The following is an 18,931-nucleotide window of genomic DNA, read 5'->3' on the forward strand; positions in this document are numbered from 1 at the left end:
AATAATTGCATTAGAGGTTGCTTAAGTTGAACTTTCTTTTGAGAAGTACATGATCAAAATAAAGAGTAGAGCTTTTTGTTGAACTTTTTGCCAGGAAACTCAAGATTTTTGTTGGGAAGAGCTCTTATGATGACACATTTTTTTATTTTCTGGCCTCTTTGATATCTTCAGTATGTCAAATCTAAGGAGATCTAACTTTTCATCTACAGAAGGCCTTGTCTGCAGAAGCCTACTGAAGAAGAAAGAAAGAGACATACAAAACAACAGCTATCAATAGGGAAGAAAATTCATTTTATAAAAAGAAATGTTAATTCACTAGCTTATCCAGTAAAAATGAAAGTGAATCTACTAATGGCTAAGAAACCTATTTCTCTAAATATCAAGAATAAAAAGAGCATATAATAAATCATCTAGAGGAAGTGACAAGATTTTGTTACATGTGATAAAAGAGAAAAAGGAAAAGGGTGATTCATGAAGAAACTCATGTATATTTCTTCAAACTACGAACTTTGGTTTTGAAGATGCTGAATTTGTAGTCCCCCCACCACTTCCTGCAAAAAACAGCAGAACAAAATTTGTCTTATCAATCAGCACTTGTTATTATGGATATCTTTGGAGAAACTAGAGAACTTTATTGGTTCAAAAACAACGTTTTGTATATGTTTGGGTCCTTAAGATTGCAACCATGGTTTCTTGATCTCAATAGCAGATAAGAATTTTGAAGAACCTCATTTGTCAATTGATCCACCTGGCAATGACTTTTCTATTCATTGAAACATTTTTTTAGATGTACAAATGGCATATCAATCATTTTTGCTTGCACGTTTCCTGGAATGAGTGAGTGTTTCAAGTTTAATATTTCACAGAAAAATAATCAACACTGACACATCTTGACTTTGCAAAAGCATTATAGGCAAATATCATTCCAAGCGCAGATGAAAGCTGGATTTGAGGATAATTACCTGGGGATATCAAAACACTATATTGGCTTAATTTATTACGTGTTTATGTGCTTATGTAAGATGGATGCTACAATCTTGGGTTACAGAAACTCCCCAAAAGCAGGCTATCCCAACCAAGGTTGCAAAACTAGGAAGCGGAATCGGGAAACGATACGGGAAGCGGAAGCGAGAAGTGAGGCATTTTAAAATTTATACGAAGCAGGATGCGAAGCTTCAATTTAAAAGCGAAATATAAATAAAAAATGAAGCAATATGGAATCAAATAAGAAACAAATAAAAACTAAAATAGAATTGATCATTCTTATATTTCATGATTTTTCTGTAAGAGTTAAATTTTTGTTAAAATCTAACAATGATGGTTACCAATTTAAAGAAAGTACATGGAAAGTGAGTGAAAGCGTGAGAGAAAATACATGAAAAAGATGAAAAGAAACATGAGAAAAGTATATAGTATGCATAGACCATGTGAGAAGCATAGAAGAAGCGTGGGGGAATCGAGCTTCCCATGAAATTTCGGAAGCGAGGAATATCGCGCTTCCGAAGCGAGTTTCCGGGAAGCGAGCTTCCCACCCACCTAAGAAGCTTCCGGTAACTCTGATCCCAACCCCTGTCCTCTGATCACTTACCAGTGATGTGGAATGGTTTTGAACCTACAACACTTCCTTTCACTAAAAAAGCCAGCCACTCCTAATAACCTAGATTTTCCACGGATTCATAAAAAAAATCAAACTATTTAAACCATGATCATGAACAAATGCACTTGTATTGGGTGATTAGAGTACTACATTAGTATTCCATCAATAGTTATAAACTTAGTTCACTGAGACAAAATTACATATACTGAATGTGACAACTAAAATTTCACTTGCAAAGAGACTGGAAATGAACAAATTGATTACAACTCTACTGATATACAGATATTTTTATATTTAGAACAAGGTAATTAAGGAGGCAGATCATTTTCAAAATGCTTGTTCTAACGCCAAGACATAATGTAGACTTTGAGGAGGCTATCAAAATGCAACATTTCATATAAAGCCACTTATGTTTCTTTATTACTTATTTACTACAGTTATTTATGCCATTTACCATCTGATTTTTGCTTGCCATATACACTGTCACATGGACACTTCACGTATCATGTGTATCCCATGCCAACATGACATGACACTTGGACACACCAGGACACTTTATGGTCACAGTCAAACTAGTGATGGATACAATCAACATTGTGTCATTAACTTTATCTATTTTCTTTTATGATCTTAATTATTTATTTGGTATTCACTTGTATTCTTTTCCTTTTAAAATTTGTCAACTATATTACATTTTAATTTTAACTTAGTTTTGTTATTTAGTGTTAGTAATAAGGTATATATATACACGCGCGTGTGTGTGTATGACCATGTCCCCACGTCCTAATTTTTGAGAAGCAACAATGTACATCTACATTAAGTAAACTTGATATTATAATAGTTTAGTAATCAAAGGCATAAACCAAATTCCGTACATAGTTTGAGAAGTTTTCTGAAGGTCACGTCCTATTCATAATGATGCCACCATTATTGCAACTTTTATAGGAAAAAAAGTTGTAATATTACCAAGTGCAACCATATTTTCAAAGTGGATGTATGTTCTCCATTTGATCAATAATACCCATAGGCATGTGAATAGACAAATAAGTTCATCGGAAGCTATAGGGTGTTGAAAATGCCAACTGAAAATGGCTGTGCCAAGTAGTGCAATTTTGAGGTTGAGAGTGTGGATCAGAACTCATGCACCTTTGCATGTTGCAAGTGAGAAGTTGTAGTCCACATATACTCTAGAATGCATGGGACATTGTTACCATACTATCACTTGCAAGAGCATCCATAGAGGCAATAGAAAAGTCTGAAACACTCCTTGACATAGTGCTAATGGTACCAAAACCTATAAATTGAAGAATAGATTGTAGGCTATTCATATTTCACACAAAGAATTAAGTCACTAGACATATTAACCAAAATTAGAATTCTACAACTTAATTACCTAAAAAGAAAAGCGTAGGATCAAATGCTATGGATTATAAAGCCCTAGCACCTTAGCCAAAAGGCCTTTAGTCAGGTAAGTGAGACTTGCCCATCGTTTTCTTGGTAATCAAAAAGAGGAAAAGCATCCACACGGATCATACACATCAATTCCTTCAGCTACTTATCATTCATGTAAGTTGAAAACCAATTGCCAGTTATACACTACACCAGCTTGAACACTCACCAGTAATGCCATTTCTACAAAGAAGATACCCACATTTATCCATTAGGAAAAAGTTCATGAACAAGAGACTGGTGAATCAATAATGAAAATGTTAAACACAAGAAAAATGGGACATAGCGACGGAGCAACGAAATCTTAATGGCTCAACAACAAATGCTAAAGGGCAATTCAAGAAAACTACAAATGGGACTAAACTTACACATACCAATGCATTTCCCATGCTTTAACATTTCCAGCTATCTAGATCATAGATAGAACAAGTGTAAACTGTCCGACTGAAAAGGAAAAAGGGGAACATGGAGCACCCAACACCACGAAGAAGGATCGCGTGTTTCTCAGGTTTTTAATCCTACCACCATCAACATTTGCCACGAAGAATGTGAGCACAAGAAAAAGGAACAAAAACCACGCATACCCAACAAAAAGAAATCGATAAAAATTGCAAAAAGGACCAACAATCACTAGGAAAACGAAGCAAAAATCGCGTTTCTCACGTTTTGACAGCTACCACCTTCAACAGTCGCCACGCCACGAAGAGTTCAAGCAAATTAAACTAAAAAGGATAAAAGATCACGCATGCCCAACCTTAAAAAAAACAGCAAAATGACGATTGAGAACGAATGAAATAACAGGTTAGGCAAGGAAAGGAAATGATGGGCGATGGAGGTCGGAAGTTCAATAGAAATTATGGGAGATGGGGGGAGGAAGTTCATTAATACCCTGCGAAGGGGAAGGGGTGGCGTCGGCTTCTCCGTAGAGAGCCTTGAGTCTGGGGAGAGAGATAGGGCTGCCCTGGGCGGAGGCCTCACGGAAGAGCTCCTGCTTCCAATCCCACATGGCCTTCTTGAGGGACTTGTTGCGCTGCTGCAGATCGTCCTTCTCGTCCTGGAGGAGTTGGATCTGCTGTTGCTGCCTCATGGAGCGGAGGGCGAGCGCCGAGAACACCGCCGTCAGACCCGCGTGAATCAGGTTGTCCGTCTTCCTCAGCCAGCCCAGCAACGCGTCCATCCCCCTTCGCTTCCGCACCCCTCTTCTCACGTCGTGGCCGTGGGCAAAAGGAGAGAGACAGAGAGAGAGAGACTTTGGAGGCAAACGAGTCCCAAGCCTGGGGCATTACCGAAAACTGCGATGCATGCAGGTGTCAAAAATGTCGTTCAATGTCCCAGCTTTCTTTTCCCAAAAAAACAATAATAAATATAAAAAACTCTAAAATGTTTTTTTATCGAGGAAAAACTCTGCAAAAAAATCAAAATGCAAAATCGTAAGTGAATATAAAAGTGTAAAATACAAGGTTTATATTTAATGCAGTCGATAAGTACAATCAGTTAGAATCTCACGATGCAATTTGTTTTGACTCAATCTACTTTCTTATATGTGTTCAGCAGGGCTGATTCTGTGAGAAATGACTCTTGGATCATGCTTTTTTATGAAAAATTACTTTTAGTAGAAAAAAATCTGTATTTGCATCGCTAGAAAAAAACTGTAATCATATCAGATTTCCACGATTCAAGAACTGGTTTCCACTCCATGAGGTTATTTGGACTAAGAAAGCAACATATAAAAGTAATAATAGTTGCTATGCCATTTGCAGATACAGATGATTGTATCAAAGTTTAAGCTAAAATATAAGGGTAATGTCTGCTACCCTAGTGGGTAAGGAACCCCTTAGTGAAAAACTGCTATATTTTTATTTTTAATTTTTTTTTTTACACATCTAACCCTACATATATGTGATCTAAATATTTGGTTTAGTACAAAACGACTTTTGGAACATGTTTTTCCATCATATATGTGGGATTTTTCTTGTGCTGAAAAAAACAACAGCCTAGGATATACCAAATTTTCTACTCTCATGAAATAGTATTTTTACATCGAAAAAAAATATATAAGGTTAGATTTGCTCAAAACAATTTCCTTGTATGAGTTTTAACTAAAGGGTGTCCTACCCATGAGTGTAGCAAATGCTTTCCCTAAAATATAAAGCATACTTGTTTATAAAACTTAACTTTGCAGAGTCTTAAAATATCATGATAAAAGTGTGATAATTCTACTGGGACAATGGGCTCATATCAACCTAGTATGTAATATCTTGAGCCACCAGTTCACTTTAGTAAAACTATAACATATAATTGAGCTACGAAGATTGACTTCAGGCTTGGATATGCCATTCTACAAATTGGTGAAACTTGGCCAAAGAGTCTCGCCTTATTTGTGTGATGGTGATTATGTAGGAAAACGTGGTAGGTCAGGATACTAAAAAGAACCTATAAACTTGATAAAATTCAACTACTATAATGAATATTATCAATAGAGTATGTTGTATCCATATATTATTGCAATTAAGTGTAAAATTTTATTATAATATTTTATTAAAAAACAATCACATTTATTTTCTTTTGATTCTTGTTTATTTGAAATATTCATACTAATGAGAGAAGCTATGAAGTTTTATAAATGATCCATATGACATATTAATTTAAATATGCAAATGCAATTTTCATGATCTAATCGATAGCATAAATCAATATAGAAGACTATAAATAATCAATTAAAATATCTTAGCATATCTAGATTGAACAAATTTTAAATAATTTATACTTGCAATTAGAAACAAACATGTAATTATAACAAAAAATCATTGACATGATTTTAAATAAGATCAAGTTTATTTAAATAATAAAATGAATATACCAAATTAAATAGAAACAAGTTGATTGTCATGTAATTTTGGATACAAATGACGAGATAAGTTTTCCCAAAATAAAAAATCATGAAATTATGATGTACAGTCGCAAAGTTATGACCTTCACAAGCTTACTATATTAAGTGTTATCCGACCTAGCGTTATGATCCAACCCAAATATAGGTAAGTAATCCAAATGAGAATTTGAATAGATAATATATATAAATTGATAACATCAAAAGAGAGAAGAGAAAATGTACCTTCTACCAGCAAAAGCTCTCCAATATATGTTGATTAAAAAAAAATTAAAACAAAAGCTAGATCAACTTTCGTTAACTTGAACCACAACTCATAATAACCTATATTTTTCATGGGTTCATAAAAAAATAAATTATTTAAACCATGATAACAAATGCACTTGTATCCAGTGATTAGAGAAATACCTTAGTATTCCATCAATATTTATCAACTTAGTCCATTGTGACAGTAAATGATCATTGAAATGGTTAGACAATAAATGATCATTGAGAGAATGGATGGCTGGTTTGCCCATCAACTTGCTTGCTTTTTGTATAATAAAATAATTATTTTATGGTTCAATTGATTTTTTTCTTAAATGAGACTTGTCGAGTACCAACCCCATCATTTGACATAGAATGGGTTTGCCACAGTTCTCACCCGGATGTGGATTGATCTTAGCCATCCATATGCAAAAATTTGACTTCTAGGATGAGTTCTTATTTTTTGCCTAGCCTTGTCAATGTGTCAAGGCAGCTATACCTGCATAATGTATATTTATGATAAATAAAACAAGGGATTTTAACCAACATAAACTGGATTTTCACAATTTACTCAGAGAGCATTTTAAAATATGTAATCAGTAATAATGTATCCCGGTTAGAAGCTATAGTGACAAATATAGGCGACATTTTGAAAATATTACCAAAAGATTGCTTCAGTCACCATGTTATAAAATGTCTCATAAACTGTGATTGGCAAACTATGATGAACAAATATTGTTTTTATAGTTCTCAAAAAATTTCTAAATTTTTATTACACAAATCATAATTTTTAGTTTGTTTAATTTTACTTGTGGTTCTTTCAAAAGAATTTGCAAAGTAAAAAGACTTGAAATCTCATGATAAATTCATCAGCCTAAAGGTTGTCGTTTAAAGCACTTGCCACCATGGTGCAAAACCAAAAGTATCAAAATTAATTTCATGCTATCACTAAGGCAAAATTGGGTATTTTTATAATTAAAAATACAAGGTAATTAAATAAAACAACATTATTTGTATTAAATGAAATATAAATATAATTTCACTTTTTTCAAAGCATTTAAATGTCAAAAAAATGTTACATTAAAAAATTCTCTCACTGCAACCAATATGGCTTCATATGCCTAAAATTTTTAGACGATTTAAAGAAAACAATAACTTCTAGCTTTGGTTCTCCGGCATAATTCTTTGGATCAAGGAAGAAGATCCCTCTTATTCCCACGTTGATTACGGCCATGTTTGGAGGTAGCCAAGTGAGAAATATGGAATAACTAATGCTAAAGTCATTTGGAATGGATGCGTTGTAAGAAATGATTTAACATGGGTGGTATTTGACACCTCTAGTACCACATTTCACTTCCCAACTAGATGAGCTGGTGGTAGTCACCATGTATTACAATTTTAACATGGGTGACTGCTCCTATGACTTACAATCTAGCGTGAGTATGCATAAATGTACAATTGTTACACTGTTAACTGCTCCAGCCATAGTTCAGTTAGCTAAAACACATAGTCAATCATATCACCTAAAAATGTTAAATTAAAAGGGCTCATCAAGCCTGAATAGAAACATAATAGCAATATCAAGTATGCATAAATGTACAATTTCCAAAATACATGTAACACAATTATACATAAATTCATTCTGCATTTTAGTAGACAATTATAACAGTTTAAGTTAGTGCATCAATACAAACATATACATACTAGCACATATATATCTGAAAAATATCAAACCATCTAATAATTAAAAATACATGACATGTACTACATTTATGCATGAGCAATTAAACAATGCATGACTTACCAAAACAATCACACAACTTCTCAATGCATGAGTGTCTTTTTATCTTTTGATTATCTTTTCTTTTTTAAATGATCTATGCAATGCTCTAACTACATGCAAAATTCATAATTGTTTTGATAGCAAAATCTTCTGTGGGTAGCCACATAAACAATCAGGATCAGAGGCAATGACCCAGAGTATATTTTCAGGCAATTTGTGACTTATTAACCTAACCTTATACAACCTTACTGTATTGGGGTGTGGATGATCCAAAGTCGAGAGAGAGACCCAGCCTTCTAACCTAATATATCATAATTCTCTTCAGTTGAAGTTCATATACATATCACCCCTCAGTTGTAGTGGTAGTCTAGTCTCTTCTCTCTGTGGCTAAGAAAAAATAATATTTCATGCTATAAAATAACCCACAGAGCCTAGGGTATTACATACCCTCTTCTTATAAGCTCAAGAGAATTAATACATATTTTATATTAATTTTAATTAATTTTCTTGTTATTTATGTCTTACACAATTAAATACACAGAATCAATAGCTTCCAATTTTGGCATAACCATAGCCATCATTTCAAGCTCAAACATGCACATGATCAATTAGTCCTCACTCAACAATTAACCTAGTTCATGTTGGGTTCTCATTTATGCAATACATATGTATTCGAATATTCAAATAAGTCAAATATATCAAACGTAGCATCAATACATATGTCACCTTATGTGCATGCATATCAACAATCATACCATGTTGTATTATGGTATAAATTAAATAACATATCAACATATCAAATCATGCTCAACCATTCTCTCAACATGTTAATTTCATATGCATAACATACATAACATCTTAGCATATGCACAACATCATATGTATAAATCAAAGACATGTAAATTATGTTATTACTGAAACAAAAAACTATAGGTTATGGATTAATGTATGATCTTAAGTCAAAGCATAATTGTAGTCATATTGGGTCCACACACTATACTCTACTATGGTTCGTGTCTATTTGGTCCAACTTTGGGACTCATACATGTCCAATTGGTCCCTTTTTTGAACTATGACATAAATACAATTAAGAGTTCTAATTTAGAATTGCATGGACAAAATTTATCAGTCGTTATAAATTCTGCTATGACCATAATACAATGAAATAAAATTTAAAATTTTTATAGTAGATGCAAAAATATGTTAGCTATCTTTAGCATAAAACTTTTATTTAATCTCATTCCAGATCAGGGAGAAATAAATCATTTACTGAAACTGGTTTTTTGTTCACAAAACAAACATGTCCAGTTTGGCTTTACCAAAGAACCACCAACCAATGAATTTAGAGAATAAAATAAATTCTATAAATTTTACTATAATGATATGATTATGTCTGAAACAATCTCCAAAAGAAAACATGTTTAGAATTTATCCCAGTTGAGAATTAAAATTTATGCACTGCAACTTATTCTTGTTTTTGTATAGACTGTGTTTCAAAAATTCTAGATTCTGAAATCAAGTTACACATAAGTTCAAAGTTTTCTTATATTTTCAGATCTTTCACAACTTGGTCAAAAATAAGTCTAAAAATGATATTTCTATCTTTCGTACAAATTCACAAGAAGAGTTTTTATCAAAAGAATTTAAAGACTACCTTAACTTGCATGGCATTACACACCAAATATTTTATTTATACACACCAAAATAAGATAATTTGATTGAAAGAAAACATAGACATATTATGAAAACCATAAAAACATTACTCATAGCAAGTTAAGTACCAAAAGCTTTTTGGGCTGAAATCGCTTTAACCATTGTGTATCTCATAAACAGAATGTTATCTTCGTCTTTACAAAATGCATCATCTATTGAAAAACTTTTTGGGCTTATCCCTGATTATTCCAAATTAAGTATTTGGATGCAAATGTTTTGTTTTTACTAAAAAAAATGTCAAACTTTTTCCCTATGCCATTTCTTGTTTCCTTTTTGGTTATGCAGATAATGAAAAAGGTTATAGGTGTTTTGATTTTAAAAATAAAAAATTATATTTTTCAAGAAATGTATCCTTAGATAAATAAAGTTTCTTTGATTTTGAAAAGTCTAAGTAATTGAGTATTCATTTATATTAGATTTTGTTTTGAACCATGATATTGATGCTTGTGATTGTAAATTTGATCTTGATTATGATACTAAATCAAGAGATGATGTGATTAGAAATTATATTAGTGAAGAACAACCCCATGGTGACAAAAATTACTTATAATACTCTAGACATAATATTTTTAAACCTTCGCATGCACATGAAAATATTCTGATATTGGAAATCAACATGAAGTTAAATCAAAATCATCTATAACATTCAAGCCACTAGAAAAGTTTGTCTTATGAGTCTTTTTCATATAAGTATAAGGCATGTATTGCATTAATTCATTCTTATGTAAAACCTTAAACCTATGCTCAAACCAAGGGGTATTCTTAGTGGATAGATGCCACGTGAGTAAAGTTAGAGACGTTAGAGAAAGCCAACACTACAATTCAAGACATTCTACATCCAAGGGGCAAGAAGCATATAGGATATGGGTGGGTATACAAGGTTTCACCCAAGAGTGATGGAACCCTAAGAAGGTATAAATTCAAATTAGTTGCTAAATATATAATATTCCCAAGAATATGGTATAGAATATGAGAAAACTTTTGCTCTTGTTGAAATGATGACCACTGTTAAGATATTAGTAATTGTAACTTTCATTAGAAATTTGCCTATATATTAAATAAATGTCAAGAATGTCTTTTTTAATGAGGATTTAGTTGAAGAAGTATGCATGTAAGCACCTCCTAGTGTAAACATTCCTAAAGAAAAGTTCTTTGTTTAAATATAACACTTTATGGTATAAAACAAACATCGAAAGCATGATATGACATATTTAGTAAGGCAATGTTTGATATTGGCTTTAGATCTTGTTTGACTGACATAACTTTGTCATTTAAAGAAACTAATGCAAGTATTATCATCATTCTCATGTATGTGGATGATATGATTATGACCGAGAGGGATAGAGAGTTAAAAATATTAAAAACTTAAAAAAAAAATTGAAATGATTGATTTAGGTTTCTTAAGATACTTTTTTGGGATTGAAGTTGCTTATTTTCCTAGAGGCTATTTGTAGCCTCGGTCTAAATTTGCTTCTGATATTATTTTCAGTTCTGGAATTACAGATGATAATAGAGTAGATACTCTTTAGGTTGTCAATGTCAAGATAAGAATCGATGATGGAGAACCTCTTGAAGATTCAACTCCCTATAGACAACTTATGGAGTACTCTTTTAACTTTCAATTACTAGACCATAGATATATCACACATACATATATCTAGTTGATTTTAATATACTCCTACTTTTGATCGCATGGGAGTCATTTTATGAATTATAACATATATTAAACTTATATTTCTAGAGGCCCCTTCTAGTCTTCGTCGTCTATATTATTTTAAATTATTTATACTTATGTTGACTAGAGAGGTGACTCCAATAACAAATACTTAACCACAGTTTTTTGTATAATTTTAGGTGAATCCCTGATTTTGTAGAGGTGTAATAAGCAACATAAGGTTTTCTTTTCATCAACGAAGGCTAATATCAAGTCATGACTATTACCACGATGGAGGTGGTCAGGCTAAAGAGATTGTTGACCAACATGAGAATTCAAGTAACATGAGCTTTGAAACTATGTTATGACAACAAGAGTGCAATCTACGTTGCCAACAACTGTACATTTCACGAGCGCACCAAACATATCAAGATGAATTATCACTATGTACGAGAGGAGTATATCTACACGGCAATCTTGATCTACCTTATGTTACATTAGAGTACCAATTGACATCACCAAACCTCTCTTAGCTCATAGATTTTACTTTTTTTTAATCAAACTTTCAATCATTATACCTTAAGTTTGAGGGAGAGTGTTAAAATATGTAAACATATACACTTTAAACATGAATAAAAAAAAAATCAAAGTTACTGATTTACCCTCAAAATAATATATTTTTTGAAAAAAAAATTAAGAACGCACCTAAAATTTTGTCAATAACAAAAAACATAACTATACATTTAACAACAACTTTGATGTAAGTAAACCTTGGGTTTTTTTATTAACCATGAAAAGTTCCAGGTGTGTTTTAACAATATTGAAACCTTAGGTGTGTTTTTATTATCAAAATTTAGGTGCGTTTTTAATTAAAAAAAAGAAACAAGTCTTCTGTAAACCTTTAGATGATGAACTTTTTGTTGGAACATAGAAGTTGATTCTTCTGTGGTAGGAGTACGACCCATAGTGATGACAAACGTTTTTTTAGGCAAAATCTCATTTTTCAAAAACTGGCAAGAAATTGAAATTTTTTCATAAATCTTGCATTTGTTTTTGCAAATTCTTGGCAATAAAAAATAAATTAAAAATATATACAAATTATTTTTTATAAGAAAATATTAATAAAAAATATTTAAAAATAAAAATACACAAATTTTCACGATAAATAGCCGTTTAAAACATAAATATCATGTTTAAATCGCGGTATTTATGTTTTTTCATAAAAGCCTGTTTTAAACTTTCAGGCAATTTCTTGCGATATATCGCACGATTTTCATAAATCTCACGATATTTGTCACTATGGTAGGACCAGCTGGTAATATCGATGACTCTAGAGAACCTGAAGGCTGCACTACCCAATTTGTGTAAACATCATTCGGGATGGGCAACAGGACAGGCCGGGCTGTCTTGGTTCGGTCGAAGCAAACCGTCTCTCTTCAATGGGTTGGGCACAGGGTAGCCCTGCCCAGCTCCATTTTGGACCAGACCAGACCATACTGACCCGTTGAGGACAGGCCCCGTGGATGGGCCGGGTCTAAACCCATTTCAGGCTGGTATGGGTTCCCAAAAACTGTCCCGTTTCCTGCTCTAGACACCTTGGGAGAGCTCTTTCGAAAACAGATCAGGTGCTCGATGCTGGGCCCACTTCTTATCTGGGGCCCACAGATAGGATTGATGCTCTCAATGTCCGATCAGGTGGCAGATTATGTACATATATCTCTGGATCTTGAGGTACAATTCCTGACTTGATCCTGCCTTAGTTGGTTCACAATAGGGATTTAATCGATTCGGATGTGACCAGTACCATATTTGACTAATCGGATGTTGGTTAAACCTATAAGGATTTAAATGGTGAAAAGCTCATACCATATCTTTTTTTACATGTAAACGGATTCGGATATCCATCAAATTCGGATATTTCTTGGATCCGGTAGAAAAAAATCAAAACGATATCCTCATCCGATTATAATCAGATATAGTTTTGGCTTACCAAATGCAACTAAACAGAATCAAATTCGGTTGATAAAATCGGATTCATTGATATCCCTAGTTCCAATCCTGACCTATTGTTGGGTTTTGAACTTCGTTTGGTTCATATCTTGGAAAGCACTGTATCTCCTCATGTTAGGTAACTGGATCAGGTTAAAATATTACAAACTATGGATATCTGAACCAGATCTGGGTTGGGTATCCAACCAATTACAAATTACTTGAATTCAGTAGGTATGGGGGCCCCTTTAAGATCCCATTAACTAATTGCAAGTCTGGTTATATACCCAAATATGATCCGACTTTGATTGCAAGTGCGCTCTGATGATAAAATTGTAATGGACAAAGTGGATCCGGATCGAACTGTATCTAATTGCGGGAAACAGAAAAAGGATAAGAATGATGATGATAATTGTAATCTGTAAAAAATCTTAATTGATTTGGTTGATCTCTGTGTTATGTAAATTCTAAGCCCTAGACACAGTCTTGCCCATAGGAGGTCTCCTCGTCAACGGCATAGTGACAAATATCGTGAGATTTAAGAAAATCTCGAGATAATATCGCAAGAAATTGCCTGAAAGTTTAAAACGGAGATTTCTCTCGAGATTTTCAAAATATCATGAGATTTGTGAAAAAACATAAATACTGTGATTTAAACGTGATATTTATGTTTTAAATGGCTATTTATCATGAAAAAACTGTGTATTTTTAAATTTTAAATAATTTTTATTAATATTTTCATATAAAAATAGATTTTACATTTTTTAATTTATTTTTTATTGCCAATATTTTGCTGAAAAAATTTAATTTATTTTTTATTGCCAATATTTTGCTGAAAAAAACACGAGATTTATGGAATTTTTTAAAATTCTCGTGAGTTTTTGAAAAATGAGATTTTGCCATTTTTAACGTTTGTCACTATGGTCAATGGTAATTATTCATGAACCATCATCATCCCCAAATTGTGATTAATCGGGAAAAAAATCGGCCAATCTTGCGGTTCAACTCTATGGCTAATGTTGATTAATGATCACTCTAAGAAATCATGATTAATTGGCTAAATAATTATTGGTTTTTATGGTTTTTTTATATGTAATTCTTTGTTAAACTTTAATTTACTGAAAACTAAATCTAATTTAAAGAGAACAAAATTACTTTTTCTTGAAAAGGCAGAACAAAATTACTTTTATATACACAGAAATTAACAAAAGAAATTTGAAAACAATAAAACTCATAGTGTAGAACCCATGAAAATTAAATGCAAAATTGATGTCCTCTACCAATTCTCTCTCTCTCAAAATAAAATAATTTTTATACCTAGAACAAACAGATGAATTTTCAGCTATATGTAGCAAATGAAGCATGATATTAAATTTTGTGATTGAAACTTAATGTTACAACACTATTGTAATATGGAATCATGCTGTAACATATTGTGAATTTTCAGCATTTTTGGGTGCCCAACATCAATGGTTGAAGCATAACAGAAGGCCCAACATTTTGAAAGAGAAAATATCAAGATAAAACCTTAATTGCCAATCACATGAACTAGTGTTAGCAAAAGAAACAAGGTTCAAATGGGATGAGGTGGTTATCAATTTCCATCTTCTCCATCCTTGATGAGATTGCAGATATCCGAGCATTCAATCAAGCTGAAATCCACCAAAAACAGACATGGATCAGGCTGGAAGGTCCACGGGCCGAACTTGATCAAGATAACATTGGGCCAACCCTGGTCCAGGGTATCGATGGCCCAGGCAGGGTCACTGGTGTAGGACTAACAGGTTAATGGACTAGAGATCCGGACTAATCTAAATGGGTCAGATTGGCTTTGAGTTTAAGCATTCTTGCTTTTGACATAATCGGATGCTGCCTAATCAGATCCGGACGACTTGTTTTACATGAAGAAAGCCTTTATCAAACTTATTGGATCCAACTAGCATAAACAAAGTTGGATCTAGACAAATTCAGAGATAGGCAATAATTTGAAACCACATCTGACCTGATTAACTGATCAGATCCAGAAAATCGATACTGAATCCACTAAACTAGTTTGGATATCAGAAACCAACCCGTACTCTTGGCATCCATATCAGTGGTTCTGTTCATCATGATCATGAAAAGTGCCCAAACGAAGTGGTGGCATTCTTTTTCGGGGTCATCTAGCTGCCATTCATCTTGTGGATGGACAGACTAGGGTAGTTTAGTTCAGGTCTGGTTCTGGTTCTATCAGAGTCCATATTGATTCGGGTCTAAATTCTTTTGGCCAAACCCAAACTAATATGGATCTGGTTTGGAACCTGATCCCTGTGCAAAAAGGACGACATACCATATGTGCCATCAGGTTCAGACCTATATCAACCCGGATACATGTTGTGTCCTTCTTAAATGGTTCAAGTAGAAACTGGGTTGAGTATAACATTTCAGTTTTCGGTGGGGTAAACAGATTTGAGTCCTTGACAATTCAAATTGGGCTTGGTTATGTAGTTGGTTAGGATCAGAATCTCCTATTGTAAAAAGACTATTTAGGTTGGGTGTTGGGATGGATCCAATCCATGATGGTTAGCATCATAAAATGGAAGACCCAAGCGGCAGCTCTACTTGCCAACCTGGGCAAAAGTTTGGAGCAGACCTAAAGGTCCATGAAACAGTTCGGTTTCCTAGTTCAGCTCAGGCCTGCCCCACTTACACACTTATTAACACTCAAAACCATTGACGGGATGGATTCCATTTGCAGTGGCATGCCCAAAGTGATGAAGATCCAACCCATTGATTTCTGGTCATTTTTGAGTAAGGCTCTGTTTGGGAGCCGGTGTCGAGAGGGATATGGGGTGGAGTTCACAACAACATCCTCGGAAAGATGTTGAACTCCGCCAAACTTAATGAGTGGAGAGCCACGGGCTCCGCGTTGTTGGTAGGAGCTGTCAGTGCACGTCTCCCTGTGGCGGGATGTTGCAGGTTCAAAACCGCTGTGGTACGTTGAATAATAACTAGTGGGGGTCTGCCTAACCGCAGCTTGCCTTTCAAAAAAAAAAAGTGGAGCGTTCCAACTCTGCTCTGAACTCCCCTCCCCTCCCAACTATGCCTAAACAATCAGAAGAGACCAGTGGGGATCCTGGAAAACCCCGTCTCCGCTTCCGGATCCCAGACAGCCTAAAAGGTGGTCATAACATTTGACTGGAGTCTGTGGGAGTCAAGCCGAAGCACCAGACCCAGCAGGCCTGCTAGGTTGGGTGAGTCTGGCTGGATATGGAACCAGGTAGGCCCATCAATGTTTTGTTTTGGGATGCATGTGATCAAAGACATGGACAGGACATCCTAAACGGACTATATCGTCTTTTTCATATATGTGTAGTTAAATGAAATAATAAAGTCCCAACGGGGCCTCCGCTTGTCTGGTAGGAGCAGCTAGTGCACGTCACCTTGTGTTGAGATGTCACAAGTTCGAATCCCAATGGTATCGTTGTATAACTGGTAGAAGGGAATGTCAGGAGTCGAAACTCATACAAGCACATCCCTTGTCGCGAGGCTAAAGCTGAGTGTACTCCCTGGTCTGGAAGGGAGGCCTGTGGTTTTTACACCAATGAGCTTGCAAGTGAGGTGGTTTTCTCTGATTATCTAAAAAAAAAAAAGTAATAATAGAGAATTAAAAAGAAAGAGGTCTATTGTGAGAGCTTTAGATGATTACCAATATTGCCGACTTCTGAATCCTTGTTTGAATACCACTAGAGGCCTGCAAAGAAGTGGAGGGAAATGCCTTTAGATATATAGTCCTACTTGTCCTCCCAGTTTTATGAACTCAAACAGTGGTCTTTACTTGGTGTGCACAACGGGCTGGCCCATCGCGCTGACTGGCTGCAACCCAGTCAGACCATGCCCAACAAAGAGCTGACTGGTTTGGGGCTCCAAAGTTCAACTAAAAACCAACTCAGACAGGCTAATCCATAACAGGTACTATGAGTTACTATAATATTAGTTCTCGTGTAGCTTAATGAGCCTAATCCCAATGTGACCAGATGCAGGAAGAAATGGATTGGGTTTGATCGGACCTGTGAGCCGAATCCAACACAATAGTTTCAAATATGGTCCCAAAATAGAATTTCAATGTGTATTCATATTGGACTGGGATTGATTTTGGTCGGTCCCTTTCCTAATTCAGATTTAGATTCAGGTTGTTGTTTTCTGTTGGATCTCTGTATCATTTCTAATCAAATCCAATATGTTTGTGCTTTTCACATGTAAAATTATTTGTCAAACTGATTTACAATCCAGAATCATGGTCTATAGTTCGAATGCAGATTCAACTGTACTCCATTGGATGTAGTTCGGATTCTTATCTGAATCAGAACTCTTGTGTCAAATTCAGGCTCAAATTTGGATCAACCAAGAGATCCATCTGCATCCCTACATGGGACCAAATGTCACAAATCTCATTCACAAGAAAACCTTGGTGCGGGAATTCTCATAATGTTTCAAAAAAACTGGTTTTTGTCAGAAAAACTCTGAAAGTGCAGGCGTGTGCACACACACACACACACACCAAGAAAAGGCCCACAAGTGCTCCGCTCATCTGGTTGGGGTGACTTGTGAATGCCACCAAGTTGACAGAACTTTCCAAGTTCGAAACCCACAGGTGGCGTCCCCCGCCACAAGGTTGAAACTAGGTATACTCCTCAGGGAGCTGGACTATCCAAAAAAACACACGTACCAAGAAAAATACATGACATGAAATATTACAAATTAGTTTTATTGAATTAACATCATAATGAAAATGGGATATTTTCAAAATAGGCAATATTTTGAAAATATCACATTTCTACTATATATTGGCTTCTAAAAATATCATGCCTAAAACATTATATTTTCCAAATACCATCGATAGGAAGAAGAAGAAGAAGAAAACCTTCTAGCATTTAGAGGGCCTTCTCCAGGTGATCCAGCACCACCGCGGATGCAAGTAGTGACACACTTTATGGTACATGATTCAGCACGTTTGGACTTGGGCCTCTGGATCCTGGCGGGCCGCCCATCACCCCCTATAAAAGATTGCGAAACAGCACCAATGAGTCAGGCCAACCATGAAAGCCACACAGTTCAGCATTAGCAGTTCTCACCGGAAAGCATCTGCGGGACGTTTCCGAGCGTCTCCGGCGGCCCGAGGTCCGCTGCGTTGGCGGCCGAGAAGACGACTGCTGCTGCCAAGAGGCCTCCTACAGGGTCATGGCTTGCTCTTGTGTTCAACCCTGATCTCCTGCTCCTGTCCAATGGGGTGTAGAAGAGAGACTTGTTTGGAATTTTCAAGAAGATGACCATCCTTTCTGTTTCCGGGACTCCCTACTGGTTGCTGGAGAGCTCCCTTCTTCTTCAGCTTGGCCTTTGTTACCTGCTGGCCACCAGTGTGGGGCCTTTTTTGTTTTGGAACCAATGGTGCTGCAGGCTTCCACGTGTTTGAGATATGGCGGGGCACGCCTTCACACGTATGGCATAATCCAAAAGATCAAAAGCAGTCATCACATGAAAGCCGAGCACATATAACTAGGATGCGGTCTTCATTTTGACCTCTTGTCTTGACTTGAGTGAGTCAATATCCGAAGGATCATTAGCTTTTAACTC

At 35.0% G+C, this 18,931-nt stretch overlaps 2 protein-coding genes across 2 annotated transcripts; both read right to left on the reverse strand.

The window, feature by feature from the left end:
* Positions 1 to 379: 379 nt before the first annotated feature.
* LOC149819888 (uncharacterized) lies at positions 380 to 4,294 on the reverse strand. Its single transcript, XM_089983659.1, has 2 exons — positions 3,935 to 4,294; positions 380 to 551 (listed from the first exon to the last, which is right to left on the reverse strand). The coding sequence occupies exons 1-2, from the start codon at positions 4,221 to 4,223 to the stop codon at positions 496 to 498; spliced, it is 345 nt and encodes a 114-aa protein (XP_089839785.1). The 5' UTR covers positions 4,224 to 4,294; the 3' UTR covers positions 380 to 495.
* A 10,359-nt stretch (positions 4,295 to 14,653) lies between these two features.
* LOC149819889 (uncharacterized) lies at positions 14,654 to 18,678 on the reverse strand. The gene is made up of 4 exons (XM_089982804.1): positions 18,433 to 18,678; positions 18,222 to 18,354; positions 17,007 to 17,051; positions 14,654 to 14,970 (listed from the first exon to the last, which is right to left on the reverse strand). The coding sequence occupies exons 1-4, from the start codon at positions 18,629 to 18,631 to the stop codon at positions 14,913 to 14,915; spliced, it is 435 nt and encodes a 144-aa protein (XP_089838930.1). The 5' UTR covers positions 18,632 to 18,678; the 3' UTR covers positions 14,654 to 14,912.
* Positions 18,679 to 18,931: the final 253 nt, after the last annotated feature.

The sequence above is a fragment of the Nuphar pumila genome, chromosome 12 (assembly GCF_984573655.1).
Source record: "Nuphar pumila chromosome 12, dmNupPumi1.hap1.1, whole genome shotgun sequence".
NCBI classification, from domain to species: Eukaryota; Viridiplantae; Streptophyta; class Magnoliopsida; order Nymphaeales; family Nymphaeaceae; genus Nuphar; species Nuphar pumila.